At 46.3% G+C, this 19,334-nt stretch overlaps 1 protein-coding gene across 4 annotated transcripts in view; it reads right to left on the bottom strand.

Moving 5' to 3' along the window:
• ITGA11 (integrin subunit alpha 11) overlaps positions 1–12,373 on the bottom strand; it is a 149,877-nt gene extending 137,504 nt beyond the window's left edge. For 3 of the 4 annotated variants that reach the window (XR_010590923.1, XM_008170512.4, XM_042856551.2), the window contains exon 1: positions 12,179–12,373. Coding sequence is in view for 3 of the 4 variants with exons in the window: in XM_008170512.4 (XP_008168734.2) it covers positions 12,179–12,230 (52 nt within the window). In the remaining variant the exon portion in view is untranslated. Of the gene's footprint in view, positions 1–11,873; positions 12,129–12,178 lie in introns of those variants that run through there. The other variant, XM_042856550.2, reaches the window with a different exon arrangement.
• Positions 12,374–19,334: the final 6,961 nt, after the last annotated feature.

Below are 19,334 nucleotides of genomic sequence, written 5' to 3'. Positions count from 1 at the left end.
CACAACATGTTGCAATTTGGTGCACCCAGGCTTCTGCAATGGCCCCTTGGAAGCACGCGCAAGTCTCTGTAAGTTAGACCAGCCTGAGGCCACTAACTTACTCCCCGGGGCAAGCTGGCCCTCAGGGTGAGCCCAAAGCTAGCATAACAAACCTCCCCTCTCTGGCCCTGCACCATGCATTGCTCAGCCAGAGCCCAGACTTGGCATGAAAGGTGGCTCTCTCCGCCTCTCCCATGCTCTGAGAAGACCTGTTTTTTTGCCCTTGTTACACTAGGATTGGAAATCGTTTTCTCAACAGTTGTCAAAGACTCTGAAGCCAGGGGGCCACCACAACAGCGCTAGCCTATACCTAGATGTAGCATTGAAATTCCTTTGCCTCAGTGCCCACCCACTGTCCTTTGGCCTACTCCAGCCACAGGAGAGTCCTGGCCCTCCAACCAGACCGCGGCTTCCAGGGCCACAGAATCCTTCACCAAAACCCAACAGAAGCATAAAAACAGCCAAACCTTCAGCTGGCAGCCACCTCAGAACAGACAAGCCCCTGCTGCTCTAGATTGGGCTTCTCTCTAACCACAGGCTTCTGTGCTGCAATCAACCCTACAGCTCAGGGGCTGGCACGCTCCTCTCTTTGCTAAGGGATTCAGGCAGGCTACAGCTCCTCAGACCCCATCTCCAGTCAGGCTTCCAGCTCACCCCAGGAGAAGGAAACCAGCCAGCCCACCCGCCTGCTTCCAAGCTACTGCCCAGAGAGTGCAAACACCAAACTTCCTCCACCTTTGAGGTCTCCTTCTTTTAACAGCCCTTTATTTGGGGTGGGAGAAAGAAAGAAATGCACTAGCTCTCCCCCAAGCTGTGCTTTATCTCTAATTAGGTCTGGCCCAAGCCATTGGGTTACCTCTCAGGCCCATAATAACTCGTTAACAACCTGGGGGGGGGGAGGTAAACACCCCATCACACAATCACAGCCTAGCACATCTGTAGCCAGAACATGTTCTTGCTGATACATTGAAGTTAGGAAACCAGAAAAAGTCCTTGTGATTGTTAATTGCCTTGACTGTAGTTGGTGAATGGGGCCAAAGGGAGAAATTATAACGAGTGTTTTGATTAGCTGGTAACTGTGCCATATAGAATTGGTACCCCTATAACATCCTTACCAAAAATGAAAGAGAGCCCAAGATGGTGTCTGGTCTTTGTCAGAGCAAGACAGTCTTGGCAGGATCTCAGAGAAAAAGATTGTATAAAATCTGTTTTACTATAAAGTGATGCTAGGTTGGAGCAATATTCAGTACAAAATTTAGCACAGGGAGGAGTTAATTCTTTTCCGTTAGGCCTTGGAAAGCCTTAGCCATGTTCTAGCCCCATATCCTGACCATGTTCAAAAACAATCAGAGCAATACTTACTAGAGGACTGTATGCCATCTCCTTGTTTCACCCTCACAGGAGAACATACTATTTTATCTTTATACAGCCCTGAAGCGGGGTGGTTACCCACTCCTGCTCTGAGGGGTTTAAAACAGCCCTGGAGGAGGGCTGTGGAAGGGCAAAACGACTGGGCTGATTGGGAGGAAGCAGGCTCAGGTGGGGCCACGCCCCAATCAGGCCCAGCTGGCCCTATAAAGGCTGGGAGCCAGGAGTATGGACTCAGTCTCTCTTGGTGTTCAGAGATAGAAGGGCCTGGCTGCAGGGAGCTCAACTAAGTGCCTAGAGGGGAGCAGGGGAGCTCTGGCCTAGGAAAGCCCCAGGCTGCAGGCCTGGTAAGGCCTATTAGGTACTGGGTTTCAGGGGGCAGCCCATGGGTACGCAGAGGCAGCAGGTCCGAACCCCTTTGCCTGTGATGAGTGGCTGATACTGCAGTCTGCCCCAGTGAACAGGGGCTAGATGGAGATGGGGCAGTAGCCAAGACTGAGGTGAAGTGGGGGTAGTGAGTGGGGGTTCCCCTGGGAGGGGGAGACCCAGAACTGTGGGGGTACTGCCAGGGGGCAGCACCCCAGGTAAAAGGGCACTGGGGTTTGGGAGGACACGGGGGCCAGAGGACAGGTGGACCACGGGCCTGCAGAGGGCGCTCCAGGATGCTGGAAAAGCTAATTCCTGGAAGTCACCAGCAGGAGGAGCCGCAGGGGTGAGTCTGCTCCTCTACAAGCCCCTTTCACCCCAAAGGCATTCCAAGCCCCACACCACTGAATTGCGCCTACTTCTGGGGTGAATGGCAGTTCCCAAGCTGCAGAGCATGTGCTACCCAGCAGAGGAAATATTGGATCAGGGTCACTGGGTTCAAACTTCACACTCATGTGAAAAGTGCTAGGGAGAGATTTAGGGTGGGTCTTCATGTCAGAATACTGACTACTGTGTTTTGGCTAGCATATAGACATAGTCTGTCAATAATAATATAGCAGCTATATAGCTTAAATTGGCCAATGAATTTTATATCACCCTGCTCACTTATGCTACGTATCCCATAACCCCTTGCATTCATTGAAGTACGTTTTGGCTTGAGCAAACAGGGAAGCTGTTAAGATCTGGACAAGTGAGTGCTTTACCATAGCAACAGAAGAGGAATTACTCTCACAGGCCTGTACTGAAATGCCCCAAAGGAAGAGGGCAAGCCACATGATTGTCCTACCCTAGTACAAACCTAGGAGGTGCCTTCACGCCTTCTGGTGCCTGAAATGCATGTGTTCAGATCAAAGAGATAAGGGGTACACCATGACACCAGAAACACAAGGCAAAGAGCTGACTGGTTCAGTCTAGTTTCACTTGTAAACAGGCAGGGTGTAAAAAGGAGGCATTAGGGGTGTAACTCGGGGAGCACACTTCTGCCTAAGGTGGATGTAACAACGCTTCATGAGTCGGCTTCCCAGAGACTGATATAGTATGGAACTTTTTTCCTGTACTATATTGTTATTGGCTTAGAGCAATCAACCTGACTGACACTGGTTATTCAGTCTCTTGAATATATTTCATAAAGAACCAAAGTGTGGTCAAGCAATTGACTATCCAATTTATCAACATGCGTTAACTCGGTTGTTCAGCACCCGGGTTAGCCTAGCCCAGGTGTGAGCGGCCAGACAGCAAAGCCTGACTTGTGTTATTGTGTCCTCCTCACTGGTGCTGCATTCCCCCGGCACGTCACTAGGACTTCTGGGGGTAGACCCTCTGGTTCTCTGTGCTGTGGTAAGAAGAGCCGTTCTATGAGTCCTTCCCAGTGAATTGTTGGAAAACGTGTCTGTCCTTCTGGGCACACGGGGGTAATTGTGGGAAGGCATTAGAGGACTATTGGAATGAATGAGATTTTACCGGTTTCCTCACTGATTATTGGCTGGAGTGAACGCAGAACCCACACTCTAGCCTATGCCCCGAGCCCGGCCAGCTAGCCTGGGTTGAAAGCACCCCTGCACTCAGGTGAGAGGGTTTGTGTGTGGAGAGGAGGGTAGTTGGGGAAAAACCCAAGGAAGAGCCCGCACTAATTCTGCAGTGAAGACCTACCCTATGGAACTTGCTTTCTGTTCCCATATGAGTCAACGCAAAACTTCCATAGATTTCAGTGGTGCTGAATCAGTCCCATAATATCAGATACGATTTCAGCTCTTATCTCCAAGACCTAAGACTCTCAAAGTGTTGCATCCCATCTGCTGCTTATTCCAGCCCCACCCACCATTGTTGACAACCTAGCAACGGCACTGATGACTCTTTGGCAGTAGGTAGAAAGTCTCCTCTGTTTCTGAGATTAGTCATTTACATTTCATCAGGCGTCTGTTTCACTGTCAAGGCATTTTTGTCAGTTAACAAAATAAATTTTTCTTTGGCTAAGGAGAAATGGTGGCGGAGGGATTTTGGAATATGTTTTAATTACTAAACTTTCTAAAGTTTTCAACGTTCAGTGTAAACTCATCCAGGCCTGTCAGAAATTAGGTTCACAAAGGACCCCATGGCTCTCAGGCTGGTCAACAAAAGCCAGCTTCAAAAAATGAACACAAATAACAGCTGAAAACTCCCCAGGCACTGAAAATGGCAGGACAAGAGCAAATGCCAGAGAGGATGTTTAGGGGCAGGAGCATCAGGTTGGGAACACCAAGGTTCATTGGAGTCTCAGGGTCAAACACTGGCTGAGTGGGTCAGCTCAGCTCTTCATCTTCCCCAGGCAGATGAAGTGAGCACCAGGTGGTTTTCTCTGGGTGAGGATTTCTTTCAGACACAGTCTTACAAACAGAGAACCTGAATGGCTTTTGGGACTCAGATGTCAAAAATCCCATTGACTTCAATGATGCAAGATGACCACCTAAAGAGCAGATGACACTTTTGTAAGAGAAGGGGCATGACCTAGTACCCTAGGCCAACAAACGTTCCCTCTCCACACTGTTGAGCCATTTGGACCTTCTCTGCAAACCAGGGGTAGCTGCATTTCAGTGGTGGTATACTCTGTGAATATAGCACAGGAATCTTTCAGGTTCACAGGCCCCATATAAATGTTTAGTTTTAGTGAGATTCTGGTGACAAATCTGGGGCGAAAAACAGAAAATGATTTGGAGGAAAGATTTACAAACTAGATGGCAAAGTCAGTGGAATTCGTCATATATTGGAGGAAAAGCTGTTCAGAAATGTACGCAGATGTTGAGCAGAGCATTTAAGGCAAAAAAGAAAAAACGGAGACTGTTCAAACTGGATTAAATTACTAAAACAAATCTTGTGAAAGGTTGTCAAGGAGACTGTTAACAATCGAAAGAACCACGTCTTATTTTCTTGTCAGAAGTGACATCACAGTCATAAACAAGTGTCCAAATCCCACAAGCTTAGCTTGCAATGCTGTCAAACCCAGAAGCCTCAAATATCTCCTGTCTATACTACTCTGAAACCTGTCCATACTGGAGTTTTTGTTTAGTACAAACTCTTGATACTCGTTCGCTAAGCATGCAAAAGAAAAATACATTTGGGAAACAACACTGGGAAGAAAAGCTACCATTTTCTCCAAAAGAAAGTTCTCCTGCACAAATCTCTCTCCCCATCTTCATTTCCATTCTCTTCTTACTGGAGCTTTGCATCTTCTGTCAGAAGGGACTTTCTTCTGAAGGAACACACAACACTGAAAGGGTTCTGTCCTCTCTAGGTCTATTCCCCCCGTGTCTCTGAGGGCTTCAGAGAGCAGGATTCATAAGAGGAGAACAGACAGGAGAGGAGAAATGTAATGTGTATATCTGTGCTTATGTGACCCTCTTTACTAGAATATCTGAGCAGCTCACCATCTTTTAATGCATTTATTCTCACAAAACACACCTCTAAGGTGAAGGGGAAGTTCTATTATCTGCATTGTGCAGATAGGAAACTGAGGCATGGAGACTAAGTGACTTGTCCAAGGTCACACAGGAAGTCTGTAGCAGAGCAGGGAATTGAATCCACATCTTCCAAGTCCCCATCTATCACTCTAGCCACAGCACCATCCTACCTGTGCCTATGAGTGGAAAGAAACCCGGTCGTCTCGATCCACTCTTCAGTAGCTCACGCACCAAGAAGGTAAGATTTGGCCAGTTTTCGGGGCTACCCCTTGGCTAGGTTTTCTAGAATCAGGATGCTATTCGAGCTAGATTTTTCTTAAGGAAGGTTAACGTTTGAGCCTTTGCCTCTCAAATTGTGTCTTGTTATTGATAGTAGCTGGTCTTTGCTCTGCAGTAGTTGTCACAGGTTACGACATTGGCTCTATCATAGACCTCACCACTCTCTAGACAGTGCTATAGAGTAGTTTGGTTTGATGTTATTGAAAATAACAAATTGGCCTGTTGCAATGGTTTGAGGTTACTGTGTCAGTGATAATAGCTCTATATTATTAGCTTAAGCTAAACAGGTGTGGCCGCAGCGCCTTAAAGGTTTGTTTAGCTGGAGTAGGGCAGAACTGGAGAGCATTCCCTGCGTAATCCGAGCGTGACGGAAATGTGGAATGAACCGAAAGGTTATAGAAGGGAGCTACAGTGTAGCAGCCTATATCAGGCTTCTCAGCTGAGTACCTCTTCCCTGGGTATTTCATCTGCACAGAGGGGACATCAGCAGCTTCTGTGGCCCCCTCTGCCTGCCCTGGCCCTGGGAAGGGCTCTCCGGGGGGTAGGAAGATGCGTGGGCGGAAGGAGAGGAAATGGGCAGCACTAGAGAAATACACAGTGGTCCTCCCTGTAGTGGTAAAACCACGAAGGGGTTAATGTAGCCCGAGGCTGCTGACCTTTTCGGACAGCTCTTCCCACAGCGGGGTACCCCTCTGAGGGGTGCCGTGGTAGCAGTGCGGCGGGGAGATGCTGTGTGGCTCCAAGGAGAAGGGGAAGATTAGGGGTCTAGGAGCCAGGGCACAGCCTAGCTCAGGCCTCCAGAGGATCTAGCGTCTGCTCTAGCCTGGGGCTGCGTTCAACCCTACCTTATCTCATGCTCTGTCTGCCAGGGCATCTATTGGCCTTGCAGCAGGCAGGTGATAGCCAGTAGGGAGGGATGCCCTCCTGCCCCTGAACCATCTCCTATGCCTGGAGGATAGTTGGCTTCTAGCAGACACATCAGGGTTGTGAGTTCAATCCTTCAGGGGGCCATTTAGGGAACTGGGGTAAAAATCTGTCTGGGGATTGGTCCTGCTTTGAGCAGGGGGTTGGACTAGATGACCTCCTGAGGTCCCTTCCAACCCTGATAGTCTATGAACCTCTGAGAATGACTTATAGAGGGGAATCTGGTGGAGTTTTCTTCCCCCCCAGGGCCCCCACTGGGCACTTCTCCCTGGGAGAGGGATCCCCCCCAAGTTTGTCGTTGAAGCAGATGCAGGATTCAGGGGCTGGAGGATTCTGGACACTGACAAATTAAAAGGAGCTAAGGAAACCCTTATGAAGATGAGAATTGGAACAACATGAGCAAGGCTAGATCCCACTTGGCTCCAGAGAATCAAGGTCGATCCTTTCAGAGATGTGGAGACGAGGACTGTGCATGTGGCAGGCGGGGAGTTCACACATGCACAAAGCCTGGTGCATTCCGAGGTCAAACATCCTGGTCTGGGACTCGAAACTCAATGGACTATTTTTCACTTCTGGGTCCTACCCAATTACTAAAGCCCAGTTCTGAGGTGCAGCAGCCCTTGTAACAAAGTGTACGTGTAGGCATTGCTACTCAATCCTAAACTTGGGAGAAAGCTTAGAGAGCAGTGACAGCGAATCCCACAACAATAACGATAATGACATATAGAGATCATATGATTACAATTTATCACCTTGCAGTAAACCCAGCCATTACCTCCTACAAGTGAAATAAAATGCTGAAGGTATTAAAACACCCAAGATCTTGCCAGCAAAGAGATAAACAAACTCCTAAACTACTAAAAGCCATTGTCCATCATGTGGCATTAGGGAACAAAGTGAGTTTTCTTTGTGGATGCCGACATGGGTGTAGATCGAAAACAGGGTAATAAGAAGCATAAATGTAAAATCTCTAATTACAAATTCATGTTCTGTAATGTTCATGGTTACCCACAAGATCTTTAAGAAGCAGCCGCATGTCATTAACTGTCAGAGCAACTTCTAGTTACAGCTCATTGGCCTTCAAAAAGCAGCAAACGAGAAGTTGCTTTATTTTAAAATGCTGGGCCACGAGAATATCATTCTTGATAATGCAGGGACTACACAGTCATTAAAAAAATACAAATTCAAGCTCTCCAATTAACTGCTGCTGTACTAGCAGAGACAGAGGAAGAACATGTGAGGTATCCCATTGCATTTGGGATCCAAGTTAACACCAATCCAACTACGTAGCTGTGCTTATCAGGGTTCGAAGGTGAGTTCCCTGTACCATGCAAGCCAAATAATAGCCTAGCTCCCCAAGTCTTAACACTAATAATCTTAGTGTGTTTGATCACAACTGGGAACATTCGAGTTAAAGGACATGATTCTGACCATGACCTTGTGTGCAGGGTAGACCAAAGAGAATCATGTTCACCATCCTGGCAGGTTAAACTCTGCTGAAAACACTACGGGCGGATACTGCATATGATCTGTCCTAACCACAAAATGGTGGTCAGTATCGTATCAGCTAACAGACCTCATAATTTTATTCAAACCCAATAAGGTTATCTAATGGAGACAAGCCCCTAGCTACTCTGTAGCAAACTTTTCTAATAGCCCCAGCACATTTTCCAGATGAATAATAAACCCTGTGCACACTGGTCAGGAAAATCATGCTGGAAGCTCGCTAGGACAACAATCTTTTAACGTGGTCACAGAGCGCACAGTTCCCATGCCAGTGTGGTCAGGGCCTTCCTGACGCATGTGCTACCCAGCTAGAAATAGACATTCTAGCCACCCAGATTAATAGAAAGCTGGGGTCGAGGGAGAAGTGGAAAACAAAAAAATAAAGTTAGACTAAATCTTTCATAGTGAAATAAAGCAGCGTGGGGTCTGGGTGGCGCAGTGTTAGTCCACTAGCTAGACATACCAGTCTAGCACACCTAATGTCCTACCTTCCAACTCAGCTTAGGACACAAGGCAAGATGAGTCAGGGGACTTCATCCTATTCTCCCATGGACATCTGTGTGCATTACAAAATCAGTGCTTAATTTGCTATGGCTGGCAGGACATAGTTGCTAGAGAATCCCTGGACTGGAATAACAGGGGTGTTACAGACGAGGATGGAAGTGAATGGACAAAACTGTAGGGACAGCCTTGTGAAATGTCTGGCTCTATTATTTCATTAGTTCCTCACTTACACAAGTCTAGAAGTAGCTACATAACAAAAGCAATAAATAAAGATAACAAGAGAGGTTATCAACAGGTCCAAGCACCATACTGGATAAGGTTACTAGATTCCGACTTCTTCCCCACTTACTAACGTCCCAGTGACGCTCTGTGTCAGAATGTGTCATATAGATAAAACCAGGCAGATGCAAACATGCGAGACGGAACTGTGACAACTCTTTGTGTGTTTTCTAAACTCTCCAATCAGGGAAAACCATCTCGGCTTTCTTCAAATGGGTCTTTCATTTTTGGAATTGGAAGTGTTGCCAATTGACACAACTTCTCCATGTCACAGCAAGTTGCATTGTCCGTGATCAACAACATGATCTATTGACTCTGCACATCCAGGGCCAGCTGCTGTCAGTAGGTACTTAGAGAAGCCATTTCTATTAAGCCCATGTGCAGCACTTTCCCCACAATGTTAGTAACCAATAAGGGCCCAATCCCTGTCCCACTGAATTCATTAGGAACAGGATCTGGCCCTATTTGTTGTTTCTAACCGTCTGAGAAGGGTGTCACTGTTTATATGCCCTAAGGCTAGTTCTCCGTAGATCCAGATATGAAGTAATGGTCCCTGATGGATCATCATCACTGTTCACCAAACTCTGTTTGCCAGTGCACAAGGCATTATACTGCGTGGCGTTCCCTGGAAGGTACGTTCTCAGGAAGAGGGGCAGTCAGCTGAAAAGAGAAAGTGGCCTGACTCTTCTGGTCATGTATGTAATAGTTGGACCAACACTATTTATTAACATTCGCTAATCACCATAGTAACTCCATAGTAACATCACACACATGCCACCACTGAAAACCTCTGAACTGACTTAAAGGAACACACACTGCTATGGACAATAAGTTCTTCAAGTAGTTTTAAAGTCTGTTATACAGAGATGTACTAGGCCAAATCAATCCCAGCGATAACTTCAGTGAAATCAGAGGATATACCCCAGTGGCTGCCGGGGCATTTTCCAATGTCTTTATAACTAGAGTGTAAATATTGTGAGTTTCCACAAACCAATTATGCCTGAAAACAGTCACTTTAAAAGGTGAAAGAGACAAAGTAGGTCTGATGCAGTAGCTTTTTTTTCTTTAGGTCCCCGCTTTCTTTCTGTTGTAGGAAGGCACCACATGACAGCACTTTACACACTAGATTAACATAAATCATGACACAACATCCAGCTGTGAACATGTGATGGCTTCCTATGTGGATAAAAGGATTATTTCAACATATACATACTTAGATTTGGTTCCACCCTGCAGCTTCACGCTCAGCCTATGTTACTGCTCCACAGCTGTGATGTAAGCTGTGATGACTTACGAGGAGAGGCTGAGAGAACTGGGCTTATTTAGTCTGCAGAAGAGAAGAGTGAGGGGGGATTTGACAGCAGCCTTCAACTACCTGAAAGGGGTGGGGGGGTTCCAAAGAGGATGGAGCTCGGCTGTTCTCAGTGGTGGCAGATGACAAGGAGCAATGGTCTCTTGTTACAGTGGGGGAGGTCTAGTTGGATATTAGGAAACACTATTTCACTAGGAGGGTGGTGAAGCACTGGAATGGGTTATCTAGGGAGGTAGTGGAATCTCCATCCTTAGAGGTTTTTAAGGCCTGGCTTGACAAAGCCCTGGCTGGGATGATTTAGTTGGGGATTGGTCTGGCTTTGAGTAGAGGGTTGGACTAGATGACCTCCTGAGGTCTCTTCCAACCCTAATCTTCTATGATGCTATGATTCTTCTAAGGTTGGTCATGTCTTTGTGCATCAAGCACAGAAAACCAAATGTGCCTTCATCCAAAAGATCCAAATGCCATCATTAATTTCCTGTCCCCAGACACCCCACCCGGGTTGACTGCAAGACAAGACATACAGGAATGCCAGACCCAGGATACCATTGGACCTTTTATAGGGAGTTAAAAATTGACTCTTGCTATTTCAATTATTCTTTTTGCTGCTTGTTTGAACAAACATCAGACTGTTTACCGCAGATGTCTGTACTTAGAGTTCTGTCATCACCAGCAGATGTCACTATGGCATCTGGAGTGTACGTATAACGGAATAGCCAGGTTTAAATGTATTTGTGTGGCCTGCAGGCAAAGATCCAAAAATGTACAGTGTTCCATAAGTTGAGTCTAAAAATATAAAATAAAACCAAGTCTATAACTCGTTCTCCTTAAAGAGTTTAAGCTGCAGACTTTAAAGTACACGTAAGCACAGTTTTAAGTATAGTGCCTATTGTCCAAATGTCAGAGCAACTTGATCCACCTATTTTCAAAGGCAAGTCTGCCGTAGTCTGAAAAAACCAGTAAGTAGTAATATCTCCGAAATGCAGCAAGTAACCACAGAATGCTGTCCAAAGTGAAAACCTCCCAGATCTCACTTAGAGTTGTGTGCAAAGCGGACAACATTTTGTCCACGTGCAAGGCATAGACACATGTTCTCTATTAGGCAAAGAAAGGCAGTGTCCTTGCAGCTTTCCTTAGATTATCAAGTAATTGTGCAATTAGAAAAAATAGATACGCATTCCCTCAGGATGTTTAGAAGTGTTTACAGTATCACAAGAGATCCCAGTGCGGCTCTTAGCATCATATTGCTGTGCGTAATTTAGTTAGCAACAGTAGCAACTTTTTACTAGCTGGTAGAAAGATTTCTTTTTGTTCTAAAGCTCAAAGCAGAGACACGGTCCCCTTTGCTCCTGAGGTAGGCTGTGCATGGAAAGCTGGCTAGTCTAATTGCAGCAAAACTGACTACTGCAGGGACTCACTTTCTGTAACAACTGAACTTAAACTCACAGGCATGTGGCCAACAATAAGCAGAACCCCCCCCCCCCCCGCCCCCTTGTAACTCAATATGGCTTATGCAGCCACACACTGAACCATATGTGAAGGAAGGCTGCAAACTCACATCTTAAAATGAAATGAGCACCTAAAATCTCAGCACCCAGAGGTTATTTAGTCCCTAACACCTTCCCCATGCCCAGCCCCCTTTTGTGCTGCTGAAGACAAGCTGCCCGTACAACCCCAAACTTAGCACAGTCTTAGAGAATTCATTTTTGTTTTAAAGTATTTTCTCCTTAAGGAAAAAAAAAAAGATACAAACTAATCCCACATGCAACTGTAACCCAGATGAGGAGCTGAGAGTGCTTTACCGAAAAGAGTTCTCTCGCCTTCATTCCCAGTCATCCCTCGGGAGCCGAGCGAAAGATTTTATCCCTTTCCACTTTCTGGAGAAAAATCCCCTCCTTTACCCCTCCTCGTTTACTGTAGACCTTTCACTAACTGACCCACGGCCTTATTAAACGGTGGCTTTCTCAGGCTCTTTTTCCTTTGATTGCCAACATAAGCAAAAAGCTATTTCCCCCCCTTTTTAAAGCTGCCTGCTGCCGCCGGTGCCTTCAGCCCTAAGAGAAGCTTTCCAGAGTTCAGCAGATGGTAGAGAGGGGAGGGAGCTTACCTGGTAGGAGGCTGAGAGCCCAGGCTACAAAGAGCCCTCTGTAGAAGTCCATGTGAGTGCTAGAGGCTTCTGGTACCCTACCCCTACCATCCGCTTGAGGCACCGAGCCAGAGTGGTAGCCTTACTCTGAAAAAAGCTTCCACTTATCCCCAGCCTTTCCCAGCTCCCTGCCAGAAGCTGCTCATTGGGAAGGAGTGGGAGGGACAAGTTAACTTGTAGGAGGTACAGCACAAGAGGACTGAAGAGAGGACAGGCTTTGCAGAGAGTCCACCCTGACTGCCTGTCCTGCCAGGGCCCCTCTCCCCCAGACTTCACACTCAGATGCCCCGGCTTGGGCAGCATCGAGAGACAGGCAATGGGAGGGCACTTATGCCTCCCATGGCAAGGAAAGATTATTTCTTCCTACACAGAATAATAATTTCTGATGACAAAATAATATAGCTGAAGCCGAGATCAGCGCTGGCTCTTGACCCTGCTGGCCGCTGGAGAGTTACACCAGGGTTCAATCTGAGCCATTGAATTTATCGTTTGCTAAGATCTATTCTAATTACGCTTCCTGGTAGGTAGGAGAGAGAACAGTGCGCTTGGGTGTCAGGGCTTAGCAGGGAATTGTTCCTGAGGGACTGACCTGGCTGTACCTGGAACAGTGCCGGTCTCTATTGAAAACGCCTGCCTGGGGAGTGGTCAGGCTAAGTTTTGTCTCATTGTTATTCAGCACTTTTTGCTACAGCCTAAAGTTCGTGCTTGCCTCCCAGCCAGGCACCTAGAACAACATAGCCGGGAAGCTCCCAGGGGACCAGGGAGAGATAAAGGCTTCCCAATTGTCCAGAGGCAATGATCATCCCCCTACTCTCCGAGATGAATCCCCCAAGACCCGATTGTCCCCTCAGCTGTGCACAAAGTACTGCTTCACTTGGTCACCATCAGCCCAGTAACGACTGCTCGGATCTAACTTATCTACGGCAGTTCGGCTGCATTCACCAGCCAAGCCCAGCAAAATCCAAAGGCTGCTCTGCTCCCTGACCACCTCCCACAGGGTTGGCGGAGCTGGTCGTTTTGGTGTGGAAGAGTCATGATGACTGTGGAGGTGGCTTTATCGAGAAAGACAGCCTCCCTCTTTGATCTGAACACCGCTAAACTCGGGGTCAATCTAATCTCCCTGGGCATGGAGTTCCACAGCGGGGGTCCCACCCCCCATCACTAGAGAGCCCGTCTTGGCTCTACACGGATGATGTAGCTATACCTATCTAGGTAACATTCATAGGCAGTCAAGTCCCAACCCAGTAAGGGGCTTTTATAGTCAGACCTAGACTTGGCGTGCCAGATTGTCAGCCCGTGTAAATCAGTGTCACTCTGATTTCTAACAGCTTTGGATCTGGCCTTGCATTCAGATTAGACATGAATACAAATCAGGGGGGTTTGTGATACGATCATGTCAGCTCTTCTTGTTGCTGCTGCAGCTGCAGCACGCTTTTCTCCTTTCTGTACAAATAAAGAGATAACAAAGATCTTGTTTACATGAGATTTGATCCCAGAGGCCTTCTCCTCAAACCTCTTGGAACCCAACACTTTGGCTGCAAAAGGGAGCCCTGCAGAATCTAGCTACCAGAACTACCATTTGCACGGTGGGATCTCTGTGAAAGCACAATGCCAGCCAGCAGAACGGGTCTTGTTGCTGACAAATGAGATTGTGAAAGGGACGTTCCACGCATAGAAAGTTAGTCCTTGTAAGCAGAAGATGGAGAGGACAAGGCCTAAATAATTCCCTCCTCCCGCTTAATAAAACCACCATCTTTTGAAATTAGTCCAAATGTCAGACTCTTATCTCTGTCTATTGGCTATTTTTCAAACCGGGTACAGGGTCTGAAGAAAGAAGTTAAGCTCTGCTCCAGACATTCTTGGATGAAGCAGAACATTTGGGAGAGTTGATTTCTTTCCACTTTTTTCCACAGAAAATGCACGTTTGGGGACTCCAGATTGGAGAGAATGAATGTTGGAACCGAGATCAAAGCAGCAGCAGAATCCAAAACATTTCCAATGTGTGCATGCTCTTCTCATTTGTTAGCGTCCAGTTTTTTCTAGGCGCTAAATGCTTTTTGATAAAATTAAGCATTGTCAGTTTTCTTCCTGAATTTCCCACCTGCCTCTCCCCATGTCAGCTCGAGACCAAAAATCAGAATTTCAAGGGAGATCAACAGCTAAGGGGAAACAATACTTTTCTTTTTGTAGTAGATGATTTTTGTTATCATTATTTTTGGGGACTAACAAACAGAGGAAAGTATTCAAATACATAATTATACACAAGTACATAGGAAATTTAACCATGGACTAACTGAAGTACAAAAGACAATGGTGGATAAGAACTATTCAATTTAAATAAAAAATGCAACATTACAACCCATGATCCCAGTAAGGGTCTAAGAACAGGAGACGACGTGGTTTAGAGGCATGTAATATTTGACTCAGGCCAGTAAAATGCGCCACAGTAAATCTCCAGTTTTGCAAAGACTTACACACATGCATAACTTTACACACTGTGAAGTCAGCAGGATTACACACAGCAAGTAAAGTATGTGTCTAAGTCAAAGGATGTCCCATATTTTACTGAACAAAATGCTCAGAGAAGGAAGATGGGTTACCATTAAGCAGCAACCAAAAGTCCCCTGGGAACTTCACTGTTACCAACCAGCAAACCTATGGATTTAATCAGTTGTATGGAAAAACTGCAAATCCTATCGCACTACTTTGTATTCTGCAGTGTAGTTGTAGCCGAGTCGGTCCCAAGGTATTAGAGAGACAAGCTGGATGAGGTAATATCTTTTATAGGACCAACTTCTGTTGGAGAGAGAGAGACAAGCTTTCGAGCCACCCAGGACCTGAAGAACCGTTCCGTGTGACATGAAAGCTTCTTTCTCTCTCCCCAACAGAAGTTGGTCCAATGAAAGATATTACCTTCCTGGCCTTGTCTCTCTATTTGTATTCTGAACACTTCCTAAAATGTTTGAATAAACACAAAGGAGTTATTAAAAAACGATACCCTTTGATTGAGTATTATTGATTAGAATAGCAAAATTAACTGAGAACTTCCTTCGAAGTTGCAGCTTTTGGGCTCTTCAGTGGATTGAAATCTGCTTGTTTACAAGATGTTTGGCCCCAAATGTCCAAAAGGCTGCAGTCATGCTTCGGTTTCAATGCCACTAGAATGCGTGCATCAACTTAAACCTCGGAGTGGTGCAGCAAATGTGTACCGGAAGTCAATGCAGTCTGATGAGACTGACAATCCTTACTCCCACTGAGTAATAACTTACTCCAGGAATAGTCCCACTGAAATCAATGGGACTACTTGCAGAGTAGAGTATTCCTCACTGCAAGAGTGGCAGAATCTGGCCCAACTTGAGAGAGAGCATTAATCTCAATGAACCATAACTTCCTCCTAGGTCTTCCCCTGTACCACCATTTAACTGAACCTATTTTACCTGTACTCCCAGAAACACGAAGCTCAGTTCTGAACCCCTCCCGGGTACAAAGCTAGACAGCCATTGCACCCTATGGCCTGGCCAGCGTTTCTCCACCTCCCACCGGGGTTAGGTCTTTTCAAAACTGGATGGCTGTTTGAGAGATCTGGAGTTTGCTTCCAACTACTGGATAAACGGGGCGGTAATGTACTTGCTGTAAACTGTGGCTTTGAGATGAGAAGTAATTTAATTGCTGTCATCATCTAAATTCTCCAGAAAAGGGGGACCACCAGCTCCACACTGCCAGCGTCTGGCATGGTAAGAGTCTGTGGACTACATGACAGCCAAGTATAGGAATGTTCCCTCAAGTACTTTCTCCAGAAACGATAGCTGTGACCTGCCATGACTCTAGCAGATGTGGTTTGCTTTCAGTGTTTACACAAAGTGTGTTTTCAGTGAATGCTGTTATTAACGGAGGGGCAAGTCCATATGTGGGAGGTGATGGACATTTGAGAGGTTTTCAGGAAGGGTTTTCATTGTAAGATGTTGCTGCTTCGGGGGCAGAGGCAGTTTCTGAAACTAATAGTTGAAAAGAAGAGACTACAATGTCTAACTAAAGCCTCCAGAAAGTAACCATGACCTATGCTAGCACTGCATAGTTGCTGTGACTGTCCCATCTGGGAGATATCCAAGTAAACAGCCCCTCATTCATGCATTGCTAAAATATACAGAATTACACACACACATCCTAGGACATTACTCTGGTCAATGAAATCTTAATTATGACCAGGCTCGGGAGAGGAAGAAATACAGCAGACTAAATAACACCCAGAAAGAAGAGCAATTTTTCCCCATTCCTTCCAGTAAGATCGAGCAGCAGGCAAACCAGCATGATAAGTTTGTTCTGTGGACTAAAGCAGGATGGGGTGGGTAGGGTTGGATCTTATAGACATGATCAAAACCATAGAGAGTAAAAGATGGGCCCAAGCCACAAAGTTTGCCACTGTAACCAGATCTGAACTTCGGGGAGTTTCAAATCCAGGATTTCGATTCCAGATCATCTTGAGTTAGAAAATATTAAAATAGCCTAGCAACATTTTGTTCGGACTTAGTTACGGCTACTGGAGAATCTCAAAGTACGTAGAAACATCAGTTAATCCTCGCAGTTAGGTACATTCTATGATACGGACGGGTAAACAGAGCACATAGAAGTTAATGGCTATATTGTGCCCCGGGCCGCGCAGCTGTGCAGGATGCAATGGGGAGAAGACCCTCCCTAAATGGACTACCTGGACTTTGGTCCAGGCATGCAGGAGTGAATGGGCATTGTGCACTCACTACTCTTTTCCTGCTCGGAGCGAGTGAGTAGAGCCTAAGCACCAGTCCGGGCAACTGAGCGAGCATAGGTGGGATCCTAATTTATTGCTGACACAAGCTATAGGAAGTGGGGGGCAGGCAGGAACTTGTGGCTCTTTAATATTCAGTCCTTTCTTCAGATGGCCCTGGGGTGGGACAACAATACACTGCTGTGTCTTTGTGACACAATTGAGGCCGAAGTGACTTGCCCAAGGTCCCAAAGCTAGTCCAAGGCCAAGCCAGGAAGAAAACCAACAAGTTCCGGTCCCCTATGTGAATCACTAGCCAATACACCTTGTCAACCAGGGTCTTCCAAATCTAGTACAAATTTCCCACCCAAATTCAGATTCTCTAGTGGACAACATAGCTGTACTATAAAAATGTCTTCATAATCGCTCTACGGTACTCACTGGGGGATCAAGGTGACACACGCAGAAAGAAACGTGGGCAGGTACATTCAGGTACATCAGTTGTCATGTGGGGAAAGGCAGGGTTTGTAGCTTGTGACAGCAAACTGCCCACGTTCACTGTTTGGGTAACTGAGACCCCGCACAGCAAACAGTGGGCATATTAATGTGAACTCTATGGCCAACCAAACCCTCACGACAAGATTGTCTAATGTGCAACATGGAAACACTTGGAAACTTTCAAAGACTGACTTGGCCCTGCCTCAGTGCAAGGGGCTGGACTTGATGACTTCCCAAGGTCTTTTCCAGCCCTACATTTCTATGATTCTGTTGCAAATACATTACCGGACCCTATTTAGAAATATGAATCCCATTCAATTTACTAAGCAATCTGGGTCCGACTCCACTAATGTTTTTATTTGTTTTCTCATAATGAGCTTCTGCAGAAGGTACTGACTTCTCCAGCCACTTGTTCACAATGAATCATTTCCAGTTGGAAAAAAGAGATTAATAATCAATGTAACATTTTCCCTGAGTATTAACATGTAAAAGTTGCCAAGATTACTAAACAACCATCCTCTGTTTTTCTGGAACCTCTCAAACAAAGTTGGCAATACCTAGGAGTTCAATAAATGCAGCAAATCATGATAGAATACTAAAAATTGGGCATGTACATTGGTAATTCTGCACCTGGAATCCCACATGACATGCCCATTGACGGAATGGACTGTATTCCAGTTCCCAGAGTTTGCCTAACTATCCACTGGTGCCAAGGGTGCCACGTGCATTGCTTTCAGGACAGAAGAACAATCCAGCACTTTCCCAGAGTTCACATCATACTCATTAACGATGCTAACACTCTTTATGGAAAACTCAGATAATAGCTAAGCTTTGGGATAATTGCCTCTAGAAAGTGAGCAGTGGAAGCAGAAGCAGAAATTTCCAGGGTCTCCCATGGTTGCAGTTGCAGGGAATTCCCAATAGAGAAGAGCTAAGAAAAGGGGCTGAAAAAACCCTTTCGCTTTGGCCCAGTATAAATGACTCAAAGAGGTTGCTGCAGACCATTCTGTTCTTGGTGTGACAATTCCTAACTCACAAGAGTCACAGTTTCACAAATGGGGGTCTAGATTCACAGATGTTCTGGGGAGCCCCATCTGATACGAACTTCCTAGCAACAACCCTCTCCCCCCAGTCTTCTCATAAGGGCGCCTGCCCCGCCCTCTCAGCCCAATGTTCTGGAACTTGGGGAAAGTGGCATGTGGCAAAAGGAACAACGGAATTCTGTCACTCTGGGAATGTAAGTACCATGTGATCAGGCCTGATCATACCACACACTAATCCAGGGGTTGGCAACCTGTGGGAAGTGGTGTGCCAAGTCTTCATTAATTTAAGGTTTTGCATGCCGCCAGACCGGCAGCGCGGGCAGCAGACCGAACCCCAGACCAGGGTCCCAGCTGCCAGCCCCACTCAGCCCGCTGCCGGCCCAGGTTCCATCCACCCCAGCTGCTGGGCTGGGGTTCTGTAATCCAAGCCAGCAGCAGGATGAGTGGGGCTGGCAGCCAGGACCCCGGCTGGCAGCAGCGTGCCACTAGAAATGAGCCTGCGTGCTGCCTTTGGCACGCGTGCCGCACGTTGCCGACCCCTGCTCTAATCTGCCACCAAAAGTTACTGCAGATGAGCAATTCTGTAAGCCTCTTCTCTTATCATACAGACTATTTCAACATCCGAGGACGCCATGTTACCTCATGTTTACCCCAATAACAGCGAAAGGATGGGAGATGATTGTGTTGATCCTCATAGGTTTTGAGTTTAAAACCAGCTCTGAAGGCAAAGAGAATCTTTTTCTCAAATTGTTTAGGTAGAGCGGGGTGAAGAATTTGCTTAGATAAATTTTGTCTCTTTTTCTGCTTGTGAATTGGCTGTAAGAAGCTTGCCAAT

The sequence above is a fragment of the Chrysemys picta genome, chromosome 10 (genome assembly GCF_011386835.1).
Source record: "Chrysemys picta bellii isolate R12L10 chromosome 10, ASM1138683v2, whole genome shotgun sequence".
NCBI lineage: Eukaryota > Metazoa > Chordata > Testudines > Emydidae > Chrysemys > Chrysemys picta.
The sequence above is the reverse complement of the archived record's forward strand: the minus strand, read 5'-3'. Positions and strand labels throughout refer to the sequence as shown.